Source organism: Thermobia domestica, chromosome 18 (genome assembly GCF_964235325.1).
Source record: "Thermobia domestica chromosome 18, izTheDome1.hap1.1, whole genome shotgun sequence".
Lineage (NCBI taxonomy): Eukaryota > Metazoa > Arthropoda > Insecta > Zygentoma > Lepismatidae > Thermobia > Thermobia domestica.
In genome coordinates, this window is record NC_137471.1 from 133,173,179 (window position 1) to 133,189,684 (window position 16,506).

At 36.6% G+C, this 16,506-nt stretch overlaps 1 protein-coding gene across 6 annotated transcripts in view; it reads left to right on the top strand.

The window, feature by feature from the left end:
- Window positions 1-16,506, top strand: part of Shab (potassium voltage-gated channel shaker cognate b) — a 534,267-nt gene that overhangs the window by 483,276 nt on the left and 34,485 nt on the right. For all 6 annotated transcript variants that reach the window (XM_081746248.1, XM_081746247.1, XM_081746249.1 and 3 more), the window contains one exon: window positions 12,816-13,750. In XM_081746248.1, coding sequence (XP_081602374.1) covers window positions 12,816-13,741 — 926 coding nt within the window. In that variant the 3' untranslated portion in view covers window positions 13,742-13,750. The remainder of the gene's footprint in view (window positions 1-12,815; window positions 13,751-16,506) is intronic.

Sequence of the window (16,506 nt, forward strand, 5' to 3'; positions counted from 1 at the left end):
ATTGGGTTGGCAACTAAGTTCCCGTCGTTTTTTTTTCTTTTAAATTGGAAAAATCTGAATGACTTTAGATACTTTTAGCACGAAGTTGTACATCATTCGAAAGAGAATATATTATTCTGCCTAAATATATGTTTCGTTGTTACTAAGATACATTTTCTTGTTATTTACAGATCATTAACATGGAATGTCAAGTTGAGAAGAATGAGCATTTTCGACACCTCCTTGCCTTTAATCAAGGTTCTAAGGCCGCAAAAGCTGCTCGCAACATTTGTGCTCTATACGGAGTGGGTGCTATAGCTGAAAGAACCGCCCGTTATTGGTATGCAAAGTTCAAAAAATGACATTTTCACCTCAAAGACGCACCTCTTTCTGACCGTCCAGTTGAGTTCGATGAAGAGTGATTAAACCACCTTTTGCATGAAAATCCGCGTCAAACAACAAAGGAACTGGCAGAGACAATGGATTGCTCCCACACTACTGTAGAGAAGCATCTTCACTCGATGGACAAAGTTCAGAAGTGTGCAACATGGGTGCCTCACACTTTGTCACCCACAAAAATCAACGAGCCACAATCTCCGCTGGTTTGCTTGCTCGTCACCGTGCAACCCATGAACACGAGAAACGATTTCTTCACCGAATCGTTACTGCCAATGAAAAATGGTGCCTCTGCATGAATGTGAAGCAGCGTAAGGAATGGCTCAGCCCCGGTAAACAAGCGAACCCACGCGCGAAACAGGACGTTCATCTGCCTAAAACGATGTTGTGCATATGGTGGGACTGGGAAGGGATTCTCCATTTCGAATTGCTTAAAAGGAACCAAACGATCAACGCGGCACTCTATGTGCATCAAATGGAACGATTCAATACGGCTATTCAAGAGAGAAGACCTAATCGGCAGCATGGTGTTCTTTTGCTGCACGACAACGCCCGTCCTAATATCGCCAATATGACCAAAGAAGCCATTCAAACTCACAGTTGGGAAGTGCTGCCACACCCACCATACTCTTCCGATTTGGCACCAACGGACTTTCACCTCTTTCGATCTCTTTCAAATGTTATGCGGGGAGTTTCTTAGCACAAATGTTGCGAGCAGCTTCTGCGGCCTTAGAACCTTGATTAAAAGCAAAAAGAAGGAGGTGTCGAAAATGCTCATTCTTCTCAACTTGACATTCCATGTTAATAATCTGTAAATAACAAGAAAATGTATCTTAGTAACAACGAAACATATATTTAGGTAGATCAATATATTCCCTTTCGAATGATGTACAACTTCGTGCCAAAAGTATTTAATGTCATACAAATTTTTCCAATTTAAAAAAACGGCAGGAACTTAGTTGCCAAACCAATAGTTTGATAACGATTTGTCACGAATATAGTGGCTGGCCTGAAAAAGCGTTTTACACTTTTTCGACCGAGTGCCTCCACCGAGAATCGAACCCGAGATCGCTCGCACCTAGTTTGATAACGAATTTTCCCGGTATTTCTTATAATGTTGGTACGTGTATAATCGACAGAGACATGTATGTTGCAAATTTTATGTTAAAAGAGCAGTAAATAAGAACAATAAAACGAAAATAAAACTTTCCTCTCCATTTAGCAACATTTTGTTTTACTCATTCTAATTTTCATATTTATAATTCTTTTCCTATGAAATTTACCACAAATATACATTTCCCGATTATACACATAATATCAGTATTAAAACCACCTTGCAAAATCACTATAAAGTTATTTTCTTACAAGAAGACAGTTATAGATATGCAACAATCATTTTGGACATGAGCGTACCCTTGAAAATATCGAAGCGTGAGCATCCATTGAAAAAAAAATAAAAGTAAGAGTATTGAAATGTAAAGTATACTAGATTCCCGTTTAATGGGACCGATGATGCTTGGGTTAAACGTCGATATATATATATATATATATATATATATATATATATATATATATATATATATATAGGCGGATTTAGGGGAGGTACACTTCCCTTCCCTCCCTCCCCCGTCGTTATAAATATATACTATCTAAAGTAAGAAGCTAGCAGTGAAAATAGAACCACTTTCGGAAATATCTGCTGGCATGTTTCTGTTTGGGACTTAAAAAAACACGGGTTTTGCAAAAGCAATAGTTTAAGTCAATTTAAAGGATTCACCGTGAGCACACTTAGCATTTCCAGGGCAAATTCATACCAAAGATGCCTAAAGGTATTTTAAAAAATCAAAACTAATTCAAATGTACTGGTAGTTATTGATGCATCCCCCTCAGAAAATCCTGCATCCGTAGGGCCGGATGTAGAAGGGTGCACCGGTGCATCTAAAATGAGAAGCTAGCAGTGAATATAGCAACACTTTCATAAGCATTTTGTATGATACAAATATCCATCATATTCCAAGTGTCCATGTTTAAAGAAATTTCTTATCTTAAGCAGCAAGCTAATTACTGTATATACTGAAAATATATCGAGACAATTGGCCGTGGCTCAGTTGGTAAAGTGTTGGCTTTGTTTTCGGAAAGTTATGGGTTCGATTCCTGAGACAAGACACTGAATAAAATTCCAGGGCAATTCCTCATTTACACTACAGACCCCTAAAGGTATTTAAAATTCTCAAATTTAATAGAAATGTACTGGTAGTTATTGGTGCACTTGCCGTCAGAAAATTCTGAATCTGGTCCTGTATATATATAAAGTCAAGTGAAGAAAATATTGTTTCTATAATATGGCTTACATTAGCAATTTTCCTCTTACTTTTCCTTTTCCCTTTCATCAAATGCTCTCTAAATAATCTATCCCTCTTTTCCTTCCAGCGTCCCCTTTGGAAAAGGGAATTCCCCTGAAAGGCGATAACGTCACGCTGAGAATCACGGAAAAAGACTATAGTACCGAAATATACCGAGTTTTGGCAAGCATGTCGGAAAGGAAAGAAACAAAATAATGTATTTACTTATGATTAAAAGGAGAAAAAGAAAGAAAAATTCTTTAAAAATGTGCTTTCTTAAAAAAAATAAACTCCAGTAAAAACAGTAGAGAGGATCACGTGATATTTCCAGGTATGGGATATCAATAGCTACTGTTAGTCACCGTTACCGGTTGAGATCCTAACGGATTTACTCGATTAACGAATTCAACCGAGATAATTGGTCTAGCTATCTGTAGCACTAAGCAGAATTGAAATATTCTCTTACACATATGAAATATGGACTATATAGGTAGTCATCGATAGTCGTCATTATCAATTAATACGTTAACAAATTGACTTCATTAAGAAACTTGGTCGAGGTAATTGCTTTAGCTATGTTACAAAAAAAAACTAATTCAAAACTTCGCTTACATTTATGGGATATAAGCTATAAATAACAACCACTATAGTCGTCGTTATGTGTCAATCCTTTTAACGAATTCACTTATTAACGAACTCGGCTAAGATAATCATTGTGGATATGTATTGCAATAAACAGAATTTTAAAAAATCGTATCCGTTGAAAAGTTATCGTGCGAGTAACGGACGGACGAATGAACGAAAGTACCAACAATACAATATTATAAGTGCACTGCCTAATTGAACATAAAAATGTAAAAAAAAATGTAAGAAGCCAAGGCAACGTTCCATTCAATTTTCAGGATTGGATGCTGGACTATAGCAATAATGTTGTACCTTGCCAATTAAAACGAATAATAAAATTAACTTTTTCTTTTTTCCATCCCGGATTTCCTCTCCTTTCTTCCCGGGTTTCGGCACCATAAATAAAACGAATAATAAGATTTCACTCTGGTTCCTTTTTGTAATCTAAATTTGAGCCATCATTCCGTCGTTTTTATTCCATTTTATTTATTTTCTGTATATCTGGTTGCTATTGACAACTGCTATCCAAAATGGCATTATTTAAACATCTGAAAATCTTTATACATTGACAATTATATTATTTTGACAAATATATTATTTTAAACATTTCTTCTTCTTCTTCTGATAGTAAAAATCAGCCAGCCTAGTACAAATTTGAAATACCTTATGGCTCAAAATTATAAATAAATACATATTTACAATATTAATATACAACGTACTGTTGTACAATAATAGTTCTGCTTTAACAGCAATCTATTATTATATTTATGTTTGTATTTGTAAAAGAATATGTTGTTAAGTATCATATTGTGTATTATTTTAACACTGGAATATACATTCACAGCAGTGACACACATATACTTAACAGTTACAAATATACCCCTTGTTTGTAAATGAGAGTAGAAAAATCATCCTATAAATATTCGTATTAAAAAAATGCAATGGAATATCAGCTATAAGCGGACAGAAATGTAGGGTGCAGTGCTTAGTCAAGTAAAGAGACCAATGTAAATCGTATTCATTATTATGCAAATGAGGAAATATTATTCTCCAAAATGCGCCATAAGTTTTCCCTGCACAACAGAATATATATATATTTTTTTTAGGACTTATAAGGTATAAGGAAAGGGAATATTCTTAAAGTTCTCCGCAAAGACTAGATTAGACAGCCTTTAAAAAAAGTTTCAGTGCAGTGCACCCCCAAGGTTACACAAAATCCAAATTTCGAAACACCAGGATGATTAACTGTCAATTTTTTTTTATGGGAGAAAAACTTGAGCGATTTTGGTTAGGGAGGACACATGTGTCTCACCCATAATACAAAATTGACACTGTTAATCGTCCTGAGGTTCCGAAATTTGGATTCTGTGTAACAAAATATATCGAATTCACACCCTGGAGTCCACTGTACTGAACTTTATTTATTTATTTATTTATTTATTTATTTATTTATTTATTTGTGTGTGTGTGTGTGTGGCTGTTATTTGACAAAATGTGCTCAAAGAAAGCTAAGTACTGTCCAATTGCCGATAAGTGATATAATAATAATAATAATAATAATAATAATAATAATAATAATAATAATAATAATAATAATAATAATAATAATAATAATAATAATAATAATAATAATAATAATGTGTATTATTATTATTATTATTATTATTATTATTATTATTATTATTATTATTATTATTATTATTATTATTATTATTATTATTATTATTATTATTATTCAAAAACTTGTGCTCGCCTGGTTACGTTGGAAATTCAAGTGTTATAAAGGTATACCCTTAGATGAAATTAGATCATCATTTGATATGTTGCAGTTGTTCGAAAGAAGAATTATTGTTTATGTCAAAATGTTGCACTCAATTCTTCATGGTAATTTGAATTCATTATCAATGGTAAACCTGCATTTAACTAGCTATCAAATAAGAAATCCCGAAATTTTTAGATCTATTCACTGGCTCAATCATGTACCCAGGGCGCAAAATTTCCGGTCACCAGGTCGCCAATGGCGACTAGAAATTTAGAGCGGGCTACCAATGTTCAGTAGGAATGGATTCTGCCTAAACTCACAGAGCTACGCAGTTTCTGTTTCGCACGAAAATAATACTTGCAACCAGATTTATACAGTGAAAAAGTGGAACTTGTATTTTCAGAGTGGTCAGAAAACTTTTGTTTTCTTCATTGAAGTTGAATCACACACTGAAAAAGAACAGTAAACACTTCATTACGGATTCCCAAATTTGCAGTTTTACCTGTGAGTATTGCTTCATGTGAGAGAGGCTTCAGCATTCTCAACAGAGTTAAGACTGCCTATAGGAATTCACTGAAGACTGACACACTGGATAATTTGCTGACAATTTCCATCAATGGCCCTTCGCTTAAGGACTTTGATTCAAAAACTGCAATCGATAACTGATACTTTAGTGCAGAGAGAGAGAGAGAGAGAGAGAGCGTTAAACGAATGTGAAGTCTTAAGATATATATTCTTTTTAAAACATGTATATGAATTGTCCAATTCAAAATTGATTATCCTGAATCTAATTGTCTGGTTTTAAACTTTTATGCCCTGATGTAATCTCTTTCTTTGTGAAACCAAAGGCCGTGTGTGTATGTTGGACGAGGGGGAGGACCTCTCATAATCTGTAGGTGAGAGATACTGGCGACCATTATTTTTGGATTGGCGAGTGCGTCTGATTGTGAAATTTTGCGCCCTGATGTACCCATATATAAAACTGTCAACGGCCAATGATCTGGCCAATACTATTGACATTTTTGAACAGAATTTCAGGATTATTCAAAGGCATTTGTATACTTATTTCATAAGCAGCTGAGAGTAGTACCTTCTCTCTTTTACATAAGTATATGATTTGTTTTATACATATATGATTTATGTAGCCTTTCTGGTGCATCTGTTAATTGTATTAAATTTTATATTATGTTAATTTTCATCATTTGTATGTTCTTAGTTTTACTCTACGGAAATTGTAATTAGAAAGATAAGTCTGTAATTTCCAGTTGAATAATAATAATAATAATAATAATAATAATAATAATAATAATAATAATAATAATAATAATAATAATAATAAAGTAATAAGAAGAAGAAGAAGAAGATAAAAAGTAAGCAAGATATGAGATTTCAAAATAAGTAACTAAAGGTTTTGTATTGAAGCAACAGGATTTGCGCAAACATTGCAGGATCCTCAGTTTACTCATCAGTTGGGTTCTATCACGAAATCATACCACATGTATCCTCTTGCATTGTTTGTTTAATGTATGGTCAAATATGTCTTGAGGTTGTAAACTGTTGCACCTTTTACGTACTGTAAGCCTAAGCATGTTGGAGATAAAGTACTGGAAAACTAAATAAAATTTTGTTCTGAAATGACTTAATATTAGACTGAATTAAGTTTATTTTATGTTTGTTTCAGTTACAATGTCAAACGGCTTTCTACCAACTGTCAATCATTTTTTCATTTCTTTGCAGGTATTTGTTAAAAAATTCATTTTTACTAAAGTAGGCGTGAATAACATTGCTAATAACATAACTGTATCCTACTCATTTTTCCGTGAAGAACAAGAAAAATAACATCTAAAATTTATGATGAAACTTGAAGAAATAGTTATTCTTACAGAATCTAGAATCTGTTACAATTTCTAAAGAAAAATTCCCTAGGAGAAATCCCTTCCTGCACGAGTTGTCCGTCTCCAAAGATTAGGCAGAACGGGAAGTCATCGACAGTTCTAGAAGTTTATATACACATACACACACACACACACACACACACACACATATATATATATATATATATATATATATATATAGGGTGTCACAAAAAGATCGGGACGGTGAAATATCTCGAGAAATACACGTCGTATCGTGAAATACAAAAACACGTGCCAAATATATTTTTAAATTCTATTTCAGGGTGGAACAATGAATTCACCCGGGTGGCCTAAGGGGGGAGAAGGGGGCAACTTGAAAAGTTTAAATGGGCCTCCCGATTTTTAGTGAAGATTCAAATGCTACGCACAAAAATACGTAATTTTTACTGGAAACATGTTTGTGTATTTTTGACAGATGGTACTGTAATTGCGAAAAATCTGTTTTATTGAGTAACGCAGCAGAAAGATCGGGACAGGAAAATATCTCAAGAAATACACGTCCGAGCATGGAAAAACAAAATACGTGTCTAATATTTGTTCGATTTCTATTTAACTGCGTGCAAATCAATGCTCCTTGGCGCCCCCTAAGGAAGCAGAGGGGGGCAACTTCAACAGTTTAAATAGGGCCCCCCAGTTGTTAGTACAGATTCAGATGCTACATACAAAAATACGTAACTTTTATCTGCAATATATTTGTTTGTTTACTCGATAGATGGCACTGTAATCGCAAAATCTGTTTTATCAAGCAACGCAACTGAGATGTCGAGACAGTGGAATATCTCTAGAAATACGCATCTGGGCATGAAATTAATCAAAAATATATGGGTCTAATATGTTTGATCCCTAAAGTGTGTGTGTGTGCAAATGAATGAACTTGGTCAACCCCTAGAGTAGGTGGGTGGAGGGGGAACTTGGAAATGTGACATGGGAACCTCCAATTGTTACTGTAGATTCAGCTGCTGTACACAAAATTGACGTAACTTTTATCAGAAAAGTTGTTTTGTGTTCTTGACAGATGACAATGTAATATCAAAAAGCTGTTTTATCGAGTAACGCATGAAATGTACTTTCGAGCAAGAGATACAAATACTGTATACCTGCCGAACGTTTATTTCAGTTGTTTTATTGCAGTTACTACAAGCTGTAATCAAGTAATCATGAGCGTTGACAAATAGGGAATTATGGGGCATTTGCTCCCTCTGGAATTTAAATTGCTCCTGATTTTGTTAAATTATCTCTACATGTGAGGACTTATTGTGCACAATTACCTTTTTAATGGTAGTCTCGCCCCCTGCCCCCGTCTTCTGAAACATCGTGCTTCCCTCTCCTCGGAAAAAAGCCTGTGGGCGCCCATGACTGTAATCGCAACAACTAAATATTTCTTTCGAAGTGTACAGAAATTTTGGAGTTTAAAACGCACGCAATATTTCAAATTGAACGTTGTTCCCCCAAGAATGAGGCCAATATTAGGCTAAAATAGTTCTCCGCGAAACGGAGGCATTAAAATCAAATCAAACAAGCATGAAACTACCCTAATTGCTAAAAGAGCTGTTTTTATATCGAAGCAACGTTGGTCATCGACATGTATGTCAAATAAGTCATCAAAATAGAGCTGGCAATTGTGTTTGTAGTTGCTGTTTAGTTCCTTGCGGAGTAGCCTTGGCATGCCTGCTTCGAGCTAGTTTTGCATGGAATACACTGCACAACAGTTTCCATCAGAGCAAAATTAGTGATTTACTTCTTAGTGGCCTGTTACGGCTGAGAGACAGTAGCGAGTAGTGTGGAATGAGTGAGGATCGAAATCCTGCCAGAGACTTCCTTATCACGAAGTATTATTGTGAATCCAATTCGAGGTGTTCATTTTGAGTGAATGTCTTGTAAATTAAATGCACTTTAGTGGCGAAGGTAAAGTCAAATTGTGGTGATCTCGAAGTGCTGGACAGCTATTAACTACTTGACGACATGGCCACTCTTTCTGAGCGCGACAGAATAATTGTTTTAATGATGCGCGGATGGGGTGATCGCGAAAGATCGTATGCTGAAGTTAGGGCGCTATTTAACGAAACATTTCGTGGTTCAAACGATCTCATTTCAAAGTCGACCGTCGAGCGCACCGTGTGGTGCGTCGAGGAAACGGGAAGTGTAAAGAATCGTCGAATTCCTGGGCGACCAAAATCATCAACTATGGCCGAAAAACAGCTTGACATTGCATTATCCTTCGTTGAGAATCCTCACCTGAGCACCAGTAAAGGTGCTCAACAACACGATATCAGTCGCATGGCTGTCCACAGAACTTTGAAGGTAATCAAGTTCCACCCGTACACCGCAAAATTCATCTGAGACATGAGTTAAATGAAGATGACTTCGACCGTCGTATGGAATTTTGTGAACAGATGATGAGGCGCATTGATGACGATCCTAACTTTGTTTTTTTTTTTTTTTTTTTTTAGACGAAGTTACTTTCGAATTAACCGGTCACGTTAACAGACATAACTGTAGATTTTGGGCTGACAGGGATCCTCATTGGTCGGTTGAAGCACATACCCAATACCCTCAAAAATTGAACGTCTGGGCGGAAGTGACGAACACCTCCATAGATGGACCATTTTTCATTGACGGGAATTTGAATGCTGGGAAATATGAGCTATGCTGCGGAACGACGTACTTCCAGCAATTAGAAACATTGTAGCGGATAACTTAGCCGAAACGTGGTTCCACCAATATGGTGCGGGCCCGCACTATGGTGTAAATGTTAGGCAATTTCTGAATGAGCAATTCCCCCATAGCAGAAGAGGTGAAATTAAGTGGCCAGCTCGTTCTCCTGAATTTTCGACACTGGACTATTTTCTCTGGGGACATTTGAAGAATCGTGTGTACGAAAGGAAGCCTACCAACTTAGATGAGCTTCAGCAAAGCATTATTGACGAAATTGCACTCATTGAACCCATTGTCATTAGGGCTGCAGTAGATGGATTCTATCATCGAATAGGGACTTGTCAAATCGAACAAGGTACGCAATTTGAGCACTTACTATAATGCACTGGTTACTGGCGAATATCGTAGGACCAACAAGCAGCACGACGGTGAGAGATGAGGTGATGCATCGACAGAATAGACCCAGGAGGAAACATACAACTACTGAAGTACGTTCACGTAGCTGTTCCTGTGTAGCACTACAAATAGTTAATTTATCCCCTGTTGCTATATGTGATGTACACATTAGGCCTTTCCACTTCAATATGAATGATTAATTTTAAACTTTAGTTGTTTCTCTGATTATTTCCTGCTAAGGTGACTAGAATAAAATATTTTCGATAACAATTCGGCATGTCATTTTGTATCTTTTGATCGGAAGCACATTTCGTGCATTACAAGGATAAAACATAGTTTTGCCACTACAGCGTCATCTCTCAAGAACACAAAAGAACTTTTCAAATAACTGTTGTATATTTGAGTGCTTTCCATCTGAATCTGCAATCACAACTACGGGGTCCTATTTCAAATTTCCAAATTGAACACTCTGTCTCACTAAGGTGTATCCAGGTGTTTTCATTTGCACACACACACACTTTAGGGATCAAACATATTAGACCCATATACTTTTGTTTAATTTCATGCCCAGATGCATATTTCTCGAGATATTACACTGTCCCGACATTTCTGTTGCGTTGCTCGATAAAACAGAGAGTTTGCGATTACAGTGTCATCTATCGAGCAAACACAAATATGTTGAAGATAAAAGTTATGTATTTTTGTATGTAGCATCTGAATCTCCACTAACAACTGGGGGGTCCTATTTAAACTGTTCAAGTTGCTCCTCTGCCCCCTTAGGGGGCGCCAAGGATCATTGATTTGCACACGCAGTTAAAAAGAAATCGAACAAATATTTGACACTAATTTTGTTTTTTTTTCATGCTCGGATGTGTATTTCTTGAGATATTTTCCTGTCCCGATCTTTCTGCTGCGTTACTCAATAAACAGATTTTTCGCGATTACAGTGCCATCTGTCAAGAATACACAAAAATGTTTCCAGTAATGTAGCATTTGAAACTGCACTAAAAACTGGAGGGTCCAACTTAAACTTTTCAAGTTGCTCCCTTCTGACCGCCTTAGGCCACCCGGGTGAATTCATTGTTCCACCCTGAAATAGAATTTAAAAATATCTTTGCCACGTGTTTTTGTATTTCATGATACGACGTGTATTTCTCGAGATATTCCACCGACCCGATCTTTTTGTGACACCCTGTATATATGATTAGAATGTTTGGTTAGAGTCAGGGGTAAAAGTGGATCTGAAAAGGAAGGGTTGACTGTAGGTAGCGGAATGACGTCACGTCGTCCCCCTGCCTATCTTTGCCCATTGTAATTTCTTAGGAACTGAGGGGACGCCGTACATATTTTTTTGAGGTGAGAGGACGGCGCCTTTCCGCGTTTCCCCGCACTTTTACTCCTGGTTAGAGTGATAGATATGATTAGCGTGTTAACGATATATTTCAGAAACCGAACGACCATTCTCTATGGTGACTTCTTTTTTTAATATTGTGCAATTTTGTTGGAAACGAGAAGCTAAATGTTCTGGGAATCCTGTCAACTTAGTGAATCATAGTCAGTGGCGTATTTAGGGGGGATTCCGGGCTTAAGCCCCCCCCCGAAATCTTAATTACTATAGTAAAGTATATGAAATATCTTGCAGAATTTTCACATTTTCAGGCAAACCTCCCCCCCCCCGAAAGTTAGCAAAACTTCTCCCGAAACAAAATCGTAAATACGCCACTGATCATAGTAAACGTATTTCACACTTCATTATACACAATAATGATTTCAGAAGATTTTCCCCGGGAGGGAATACTGCTTTCAATGTAAGAGAGTAAAAGTAGTACTGCTTACATGCTGGTAATCCACGTTGAGCACAATCAGAGATATCTGAGCAAGCCATCCCTGAAATCACAATGACTACATAGGTATTTGCTATAACCAAAAATAGAAGATCATACTAATATACAAGTACAATACGTTTGTTTAAATGTAACCTCTAGCATTATCCTAAAATGTAAATATTTTGGACGTTCCGTGCCTCTTCTAAACTTCACTAGCCGTAACTGAATAATGATTAGCGAAAATACAATTTCTTAACTTCTACACTGCGAAAGTTTAGTCGATCTGAGAAATTTTGCCTTTCGCTGCAGAAATTATTTTAGTCCCCAACCTCTACTTTTGTTTTTATACTTCACTGCGATAGTCGATTTCATTTGTTTATTGTATATGAAATGCGTTTCATTGTGCTGCCAACTGGCGGTGATTTCTTGGAACTCTGTAGTTAAGCACGAATGAATAAGAAAGCTTTGTGCCATTCTGTTATAGTGTGTTTGTGGGGTTTGAGGGTAGGTAAGTATAACAGGAAACAATGCCGAACAACAATAAGGCAATCAGTGACAATCAGATAGTTGTATTTTTGCTAGATTTTGATTTAGATGTGTCAGGAGATGAGGGTGAAGTTGACAGGTTTTTCAAATTTCAATATAAATACGGATATATGAAAATTTCAGTTTTGGCTGCTTAAGTGCCCCTTTTCCAGGAACTACCCGAAAATTTGATTCTGCAGCGAAAGGATTAAATATGTTCCTTCAACATTGTTTTGAATAAACAGGGCTTTAGATTTCTTCATTAGATCTCCCTAGCTCACTCTATTAGGCTAAGTTCATAATTGCAGGACTAAAACCAAATAAAAGAAAATTAATTAATTATGAAATGCAAAATCATAACAAACACTTTTATATTTATCTTTGTGTCTTACAGGTAGGAATGGTTCCAAGTCTTCCCTGTCCGTTGAATCAATTGATAGTCGGAAGTCTATTGGTAGTCCTACTGAACAGCGAAAGAAGTCCATCCTAAAGAAGTCAGACAGCGGACATCGTTCTGATCCAGAGACTGAAAAACTAATATCGGACACGTCTGCGAGTGTTTCGGACAATGGAGTCGATTCCTCGGACAGAGCAGGATCAGATTATTCTCCGAAGTTGCGAGTGACGTCAACAGCACCGCCAGCCAAACAACCTCTGCGGGGAATCGGACCGAAATCTGGAACTAAGCCTCATGCCCTGCCTATAAAGTTCGTTGGTATTGAGGATGATAGCAAGTACGCACAAATAAGAAGGCCCCCGAAACCAGTGCTCAAATCCCCATTGCCTCGAGCAGACTTCCTGCAGGACCTGTTGAAAGACTATAGTTTAGAAAAACACGCGAGAGACGAAACGAATATTGAAAACAAACTCAAGGATAGAGACAGTGGAAGACCTTACCTGAAAATCCCTAGTGTCACTGGTGGTTGTGGTAGTGAAGGAAGTGGGTTATCGCCTTCAGCAGTCTCCCCTGGTTGCGAAAATCAGTCTGTGGCCCTCATGGGACCTCCTCGGTGCACCAACCTTGGGTGTCATTTCAATCAAGTGGCACATTCTTCGAGTAAAGGATTAGTGTGTTTGTGTGGCAATACAATGGATCTAGTGACAAATCACAACAAGGGCGTTGGTGTAACTCCGTCTCCTCAAGGTAATAAGGACAGGGAATCCATATTTATTTGTCCACCAACGTCCGAGAAAGAGACCAACGTCCGTTCCGAGGTAGACGAACTGCTGTTTGCAGACTGTTCGCCTACCGAAGAGACCAAACTGCTAGAACGCGAGTCGGCAGAGCATAAATGCGCTCAAGACCTTCCGAGCTCGTAGCAATCACAGGTAAGTTTCGAAGGATTAGCAGATAAGTTTGTGTACAAACAATAAGTCTTGATTTGTAAGAATTAACAATAAGTCTTAATTCAACTCAAAATTCATCCATGATTCCATTCACTTACACAATGCCGGTCTTCATATGCAAATAGTTTTACACAGCTTCTACATGGCTTTATATAGTCCAAACTGTTAAATGTATTCGAAATGTACAGTATGCAAACTTGTAATCGGAATATCTAAGATTCGAACCTCAAGACCAGTAATTTTTCTTTCAAGGGGCATTTTCGTGTGTCAGCCAGTCATTCTGAAGCAAAAATGAAGTCACTCCGCTAATTCAAGGGTATTCGACATTAGTGGTGTCGTATGTTTTTGTCTAAAATTTTGTTTAACCAACTAAAATTTACTACAGAAACGATTTAAAAGTCTTTTACTAGTTTTACAATGTTCACAAATTATAAGGCATGAAAGAAATCATATGATTTTTTATATAGTGCTAAGTATTATAGACTCAAAAAAATATAATGCCTCGCCGGTGTAATGTAGACAAGTGGTCTGACGGGTTAGGTGGACGATCTGAGACGAAATCCATCAACAATTCGAGTCCCTCTGTAGGGATGGGTGGAGTTTTAACTGTCCTCGAAGTATTTGTGTTCATATCCCTTTCGTACTGAATTAAATAAAAGACCACGGGCACAATGTCACGTAGGAGAGAACTAAAATAAAAGTGGCTAACATATATGCTTTCTATGTACACAACTCGTTTTCGATACCCTGTGGAGCAGGCACGTAGCCAAGGGGTGGGTCCGGGGGGTCCGGACCCCCCCTTCGAGACCAGAAATAAAAAAAATTAAGGAAGAACGAAACAAAAAGAAACAAGAAATAGGAACAATGAGCATTAAAATAAAGATAAAATATAAAGATAAAAATAAAGCTAAAAATAAAAATAATTTTTCGTCATCGCATCCTTGCAGTATCAAACATGTTATTTCAGAAGAGGTTTTCTACTGCTCCTTTAACTTGCCATTTGGAACAGACAGTAATTGACGGAATAATAAAACAAAAAAAAAGCTATGTGGAAAGCAAGTCTTGTTAACATTTGATTCAACAGAGAAAGGAACGCAGATATAAAATATTTTACAAGACATTATTGGATACGTACTTTTTTAAATAGTTGAGAGCATAATGAAAGGAAAATTGTTATATTTGGATGAACAAAGAAGGAACGTAGATATTGTAAAATTTTTAATTTTTTTTTAATATTCTTTTATTCGAGATTTCTTGATAGTTTGTTACTAAAATACTTACTAACATGCATGGGCGCCGATCCTGGAGGGCCGAGGGGACCCGTCCCCCACAGGTCATGTGGGCCACCTTGTTGTATTTATGAATATACAATGTATTGACATAATTTGAATGCAATTTGTCTTAAAATATTCATATATGCCTTCTGCAACTGAATGGACCCTTCCAATTTACAGAGAAATCGGCGCTCTTACTAACATGTCATAATTTTAAAGTCTTAACATACCAATATATGTTGCTAGTAAAATGTTTAAATTGATCAGGCCCCTGGTGTGATAACCACAATATTTCATATCATACTCCCCCCCCCCCCATCAAGAAATCCTGACTAAACGAACCAATATATGTTGCTAGTAAATTAGTTTAGAATAATCGAACTCTGGTGTGATAACCACAGTATCTCATGTCTCGGACCCCCCCTATTACGAAATCCTGGCTACGTGCCTGTGTGGAGGTAGTAAAGCCAGCCGTAGGAAATTTGTTGTTCCTCCCCTTTCTCCAGGAACAACAAATCTTAAAAGCCACGATTTAAGTATGCTACCCCATCATGAACAACGAAGGGGATGGAAAAGGCACTCGTACTCAGAAAGACCTAAATACTACAAATATAATCTCGTTGTGTCTGTTTTTTTTCTCTTTAAATAATAATATATTATATTATTGGAAGATAAAGCAAACACAGCTATAGAGGGAAGATCGTAATATTTTTTTATAGAATTCAATATCGAGCTTCAATCTCAATATATCAGTTTACAATCCTAGTACAATTTGCTCTTTTATCTTTATTTCTTGATTTTTCTTCTACATCTGTTTAAAAATTAAGAAGAAAAACCTTGTTTCCAGCTTCAATGATACGGAACTTGTTTTTGACTAAGACAAAACTAGTTTTCATATCAAAACGGTGATAACTAACTAAATGGAGCAGGAGTTTGCTACTATTTGAGAATTAAGTTCTTGAATTTGACAACAATCAAGCAATTCATGCTGGTATCTGACAATTTGCTTTAGCACTGCCGATATGACCTTAAATTAATGCCATCTAAACATGAGTTATGAATATAGTATTCAAATAGAAGGTCTGGTTAATAAATTTAAGTGTCGATCATCATGAAGTCGGTTTCCAACAGGGAATATTTATTTTAAATAATACAGTTCTGACAGATTTCGCTGCCGCGTACAAATTCACGTGTTGCACATACGGTAGAGCCAGCCCTGGGAGGTAGTTGCCTCGGATACTGTTTGATTTTCTTTCATTTATTAATTTATTATTCGTATAGACAGTTGTAAGTGGATAATTGTGATTAGGCTCTTAATTGGTCATGTGTTACTAGAATATTATCACAGCAGGACATTTGGAATACAAATAGATAGGCCGGACAAAGAATAATGCTAATAAAACAATAATACCCTTTTTACCTCTTTATTTAATATATCAACTATATTCAGTTTGATACAACTTG